The following is a 5,648-nucleotide window of genomic DNA, read 5'->3' on the forward strand; positions in this document are numbered from 1 at the left end:
GTATTTCTATTTCCAACTTTCTGAGGAAGTGCCATATTGATTTTCAGAGAGGTTGGACCATTCTGTAGTCCCACCAACAATGTAGGAAGGTCCCAGTCCAGAAAGTCAATTTTTGTTCTTTAAAGTCACCTACAATTGTGTTATTTCTGATATAGTTGTTGTTGTTGTTGTTATTTCTGATATAGTAGCAATTGGTAACTAAGAAAAATACAAGAAAGTTGTTTTGAAGTAAACTTTCCTCACTTGATCAGGTTGACTGCTAACTACAAGGTCAGCAGCTCAAACCCACCAGCTGCTCCTTAGAAGTTGTACACAGGGTTTCTATGAATCAGAAATGACTCGACACTTATCAAGACCACTCATAAATGGAGGCATTTACATGTTTTCCCGTTAAACACCCCAGAACCCTGGAATTAGAAAGTGTTTTAAGGATTATTAATTTTTGTATTTTATAGATAATGAAACCAAGGCACTGAGAGAGAATTCTTGAGTTGAGAGACAGCAGGCCTGGGGTGACAATTCTGACCCCCTGCTTCACTCCTGGGCCTGTGCTTATGCCATGTGTCCATTACTGATTCTGAATTAGAATTCCCAGTGGATCTTCTGAATTAGTAAGTACTTGAAAACAATTACCTTAGGATGAAGCACTATTAATGGTACAGGTGTAAGGATTTAAAAAAATGAGTGATGAAACTCAGATTAAAAACATGAACAAGGGGGAAATACACCGACAAAGCAGAAAGGAAACTACAAGCCAAATTTTGCCTGGATGTAAATAGCTTCCAATTTTTTTTCCCCCTCTGTTCCATCTTGGCACTTTATTATTATATTTAAATGAAGCAAAATAAAAAGAAAAGAAAACAGCTTACTTACTTTAAGAAAACAAACAATTCTTCTAAGACATTATTAACTTACCTCTACATCTGTCTGAAAGTTAAAAAGATCTATTCTTTGCCAGTTGCTTCCATCCAGGGCTAAGATGTTCCAAGCCTGAGAAGTGAGAGGTAAAGGAAAGTGGATTACAATGAGACACAGACACTTATTCAAACTGTTAACTCACAGCTCTGACACAATCTTTGTATTTCATAACTTACAATATTGGTGTAAGAATAAAAATCAGGAATTTAGATATCATTGTGTTTTATTAAATATAACAAATTTTCATTTTTAACTGTTTACTTGAACCAAAACTTATCTTCATTCAAATACAATATTTTATTGATTTAAAAATATGGCTAATACTCTACCTTGGAAATCTGTGCACATCGGCACAAAGTTACTATGTCCAAGAAGGAAAATATTCTAAAAAGGGAAAAAACACAAAAATGAAAAGGTATTAATATTTTAGGATATTTATAACTAGTGTGCCATCTGGATAATTTTTTTTCTTCCAAAATTCCTCAATTTGCAATACCCAAGTACAGTACAATGTTATATCACCACTGTGAAATATTAAAAATTCACATGTTCAGCTGTTTCAGACACACTACACAAATACTCTTAAAACACACTCATAAAGCTTTTACTCATATTTTAATTGTTCTAAGGAACTGACATGGGAGTAACTCATTGCCATCGTGTTAATTCTGACTCATACTGACCGTATCAGACAGAGAACTGTCCCATAGGTTTCCAAAGGCTATGCTCTGTAGTCTTTATAGAATCAGAATACCACTTCTTTCTCCTGCAGAGTCACTACTGGGGTCGAATCACTGACTTTTCAGTTCACTGTTGAGTGCTTAACCACTGTGCTACCAGGGCTCCTATGACATGGGACAGATCATAAATCAAAATTCAAAGATCAACTCTCTAATCTCCCAAGCAAAGAGCCAGGTGAGAGCTAGTAACTCTCAGACTCCTAATAAGCAACACAAACCTCTCATTTAGTGGTAGATTAGCAAACAGGTTCAGACGTTTTAGCTATAAATAGCCTGGGGCCAAGAAAAACTCAATGATAAAACTCATTCAGATTGATGTACTTGTTCAATGGTCTGAAGTATGGCACTCAATGGTTGGCAGTTTTTCCTGCACGGCATCTATGAAGCCACAGAAGATGGAGAGACGAGGAATAAAGAAAATTAGAGAAGCAAACAAAAACATCAAGAGCATCAGTTCTTCCCACAGAGGCAGCAGCAGCATCATGGCAGAGGTCTGAGTGGGGTCCAGACATTCCGGCAGGGAAGGAAAGGAGCTGTGGATGACGGCTTGATGGGCAAACAGCTGTGCATGCCTCTGCACTGGGGGAAGCAGCTGGAAAGACCCAGTAGCTTTTCTTTGTGGCTGAGGTCAGAGACGATAATAGCATCTCAATCCTGCTCATCACCGAAAGTAAATATGAGAGTGCATGTTTCTGTGTGTGGAAGTGTCAGGGGGATGGTAACAATTTTCAAAGTTACATTCCATGGTGAGCTGCAGGTCCCTACACTTGGGGAATGTTACTAGGAACAAAGTAACACCAGGATACAAGAAGCAATAGCCTAACAAGCAGTACCGGAGAGCATGAAATAGCACAGATTCCATCCTACAATGTAGGCTCCCATCATTTTCTATGAAAAGCTAAGGAGAGAAGCATAATAAGCGCTGTAGTGACCTCAAAACACTTAGCGAATCTTGTACTTAGGAAAATTACAATGGAAGAAATATATATATCAAACATATCTCAACGTTATTTGCACACCCATACTGTCTCTATGGGAATATCTTTCCCCATGTACAGGCCTTCCTGTTTCAGATGTGATAACCCCTCCTTCAATGAGTGAAACTTTGCAGTGACACCCTAGTTATAAATATAGACATATACAGGTGCATGGTCAGTGAAGGTTCTTTTGGACTTTGCATTGTTTTACTGAACTGTTTGTTCTTGTGCCAGTAAGACCCTATTTTAATGATGAGCCTTTATAATCTTGATTTCTAGTCCTTCAATTTGGTTTATCTTCATCAATATTGTCTTGGATATTCACAGCTATTCTTGGTTCTTTGAATTCCCACTTAAATTTTAGAATCAGCAAATCAGTATCAACAAGAAAGCTTTCCAAAAGTATTATCAAAATTGCAATGGATTTATAATTTGGGGAGAACTGAAATCTACACAATACTGAGTCTTCCCACTGATGTTATTGCTATAAAAATCTTTTTTTTTTTGCCTATCATGGACCATGCTTTTTATATTTTATCTAAAAAAGTGCTGCCAACTTAAGGTCACCTAAGTTTTCTTTAATGCTGTCTTCTATAAGTTTTATAGTTTTGCATTTTATATTTAGCTCTATGATCCATTATGAATTAATTTTTGTCACAAGTATAAAGTCTGTGTCTAGGTCTCTTTCTCTCTCTCTCTCTTTTTTTTTTTTTTTTGCCATATGGATTATTCTAGTACCACTGAATGAAAAGACATTGCCATTCTCCATTGATTTATCTTTGCTCCTTTGTCAAAAAACAGTTAACTATATTTGCATGGCTCTATTTCACTATTCTCTTTTGTGTTCCATTGACTTGTCTATTTTTTAAATAATACCGCACTGTCTTTATCATTGTAGTTTTATAATAAGTCTTGAAATCAGATAGTGCCAGTCCTCCAACTCTGTTCTTCTTCAGTATTGTATTGGTTATTTTGAGTCTTCTGCCTTTTTATATAAACTTTAGAAACAATCTATTGATAGGCACAAAATAACTTTTTGCCTGGGGTTGGGCTGAATCTATAGATCTTAACAATACTGACTCTTCCTGTATATAATCTCCTGGTAAGGTACTGTGGGATAAAGCACTGGACTACAAGGTTTGTTTTAACCACAAAGTAAGTGGTTCAAACTCACCAGCTGCTCCTTGGAAACCCTATACAGGGTCGCTATGATTCAGAAATGACTCGACAGCACTTAACAACAACTACAACACACGTAATTTCCACTTACATATCCTCTGACTTCTCCCAACAGAAGTGGTTGTTTCCTGCATATAGATCCTATCTATATTTTGTTAGGTTTATAAGTAATTATTTAATTAGGGGGGTGCTAATGCAACTGGTGAGCTCTGGTGTGGCATTATAAGCACTGGACTGCTAACCACAAGGTTAGTGGTTCAAACCCATTCCTTGGAAATTCTATATAGAGTCAAAACAATAAAGCTACCGTAGAAAACCTGAGAAGAACTGATGCATTTGAATTATGGTGCTGGAGAAGAATTATTAGAAGTACTATGGATTGTCAGAAGAACAAACAAATCTGTGTTGAACGAAGTACGGCCAGAATGCTCCTTAGAAGTCAAGAGTCTTAGAAGTCTCTCATACTTGACACGTGTTTTCAGGAGAGACCAGTCCTGGTAGAAGGACATCATGCTTGATAAAGTGGAGGGTCAGCAAAAAAGAGGAAGACCCCCAATGAGATGGTCTAACACAAGAAAGAGATCAAACTTAACAATTTTGAGGATGGTGCAGGACCAGACAGTGTTTTATTCTGTTGTACATAGGGTCACTATGAGTCGGAACCAACTGGACGGTTCTTAACAACAACAACAACTGCAATTGGAACAAGGCCTGGTGGTAAGGTGCTTAAAGCATCTGGCTGCTAACCGAAAGGTCAGTAGTGTGACCCTACCAGCCTCTCTATAGATAAAAGATGTGGCAGTTTGCGTCCATAAAGATTTACAGCCCTGGAAACCCCTGAGACCATTCTTCTCTTTATTCCTATAGAGTCATTGAGTTGGAGTCAAATAAACAGCAATAGGTTTATCTAACTGGTAGAAGCCATGGTGATGTAAGGTTATACACTTGAGTGCATATCAAAAGTTTGGTGGTTCGACCTCACCCAGTGACTCTGCGGCAGTTGTTGTTGTTGTTAAGTGCCATCGAGTCGGTTCCGGCCCATAGCGACCCTGTACAGGGTTTCCGAGGCTGTAAATCTTTATGAGAGCAGAAAGCCTCATCTTTCTCCCGTGGAGTGGCTGGTAGTTTTGAACTGCTGACCTTAAAGTTTGCAGCTTGATTTGTAACCACTATGCTACCAGAGATCCTTTCTGTGGCAGCAGGACCCAGAAATCTGCTCCTGTAAAGTTTGTTGTTGCTGTTATGTGCTGTGGAGTAGGTTCCAACTCATAGTGACCCTATACAGCATTTCCGAGGTTGTAAATCTTTACAGGAGCAGAAAGCCTCATCTTTCTCCCACGGAACAGCTGGTGGTTTCGAACTGCAGACCATGCAGTTTGCAGCCCGATTCGTAACCACTACACTATCAGAGCTCCCCTGTAAAGATTACAGCCTTGGAAACCCTATATGCAGTTCTACTCTGTCACATGGGGTCACTATGCGCTATAGAACAACTAGACCCCATCTAACAACAACAATGTAACTAGTGATGTTATTTTCATCTCAATATCCACTTGTTTGTTCCTGGAACACAGAAAAGCAACTGACTCTTACACAAGGGTGAATCAAAAATGATATGCACCCTGATTATATTAAAACTCTTGCCCATGGGAAGAACAAACAAGATGGCAGATAGGGTGGATGTGTAGCAAAGAGCTCCACCAACAACAACACAGAATACCCGACACCAAGCAGGTTCAGGGGATGGTCTCAGAACTCTGAACCACATATAAAGGAATATTTAGAAGGTTGGAAGGCTCACAGCTGGGGGAATTTGTGGCAGAAGCAAGAAATC

The 5,648-nt window shown here is 38.6% G+C and overlaps 1 protein-coding gene across 2 annotated transcripts in view; it reads right to left on the reverse strand.

The window, feature by feature from the left end:
* Window positions 1–5,648, reverse strand: part of FBXL2 (F-box and leucine-rich repeat protein 2) — a 238,642-nt gene that overhangs the window by 86,635 nt on the left and 146,359 nt on the right. For both annotated transcript variants that reach the window (XM_006851578.1, XM_006851579.1), the window contains exons 3-4: window positions 1,248–1,302; window positions 916–990 (exon numbers count right to left, since the gene is read on the reverse strand). In XM_006851578.1, coding sequence (XP_006851640.1) covers window positions 916–990; window positions 1,248–1,302 — 130 coding nt within the window. The remainder of the gene's footprint in view (window positions 1–915; window positions 991–1,247; window positions 1,303–5,648) is intronic.

This window comes from Chrysochloris asiatica, unplaced genomic scaffold (assembly GCF_000296735.1).
Source record: "Chrysochloris asiatica unplaced genomic scaffold, ChrAsi1.0 scaffold00030, whole genome shotgun sequence".
Lineage (NCBI taxonomy): Eukaryota > Metazoa > Chordata > Mammalia > Afrosoricida > Chrysochloridae > Chrysochloris > Chrysochloris asiatica.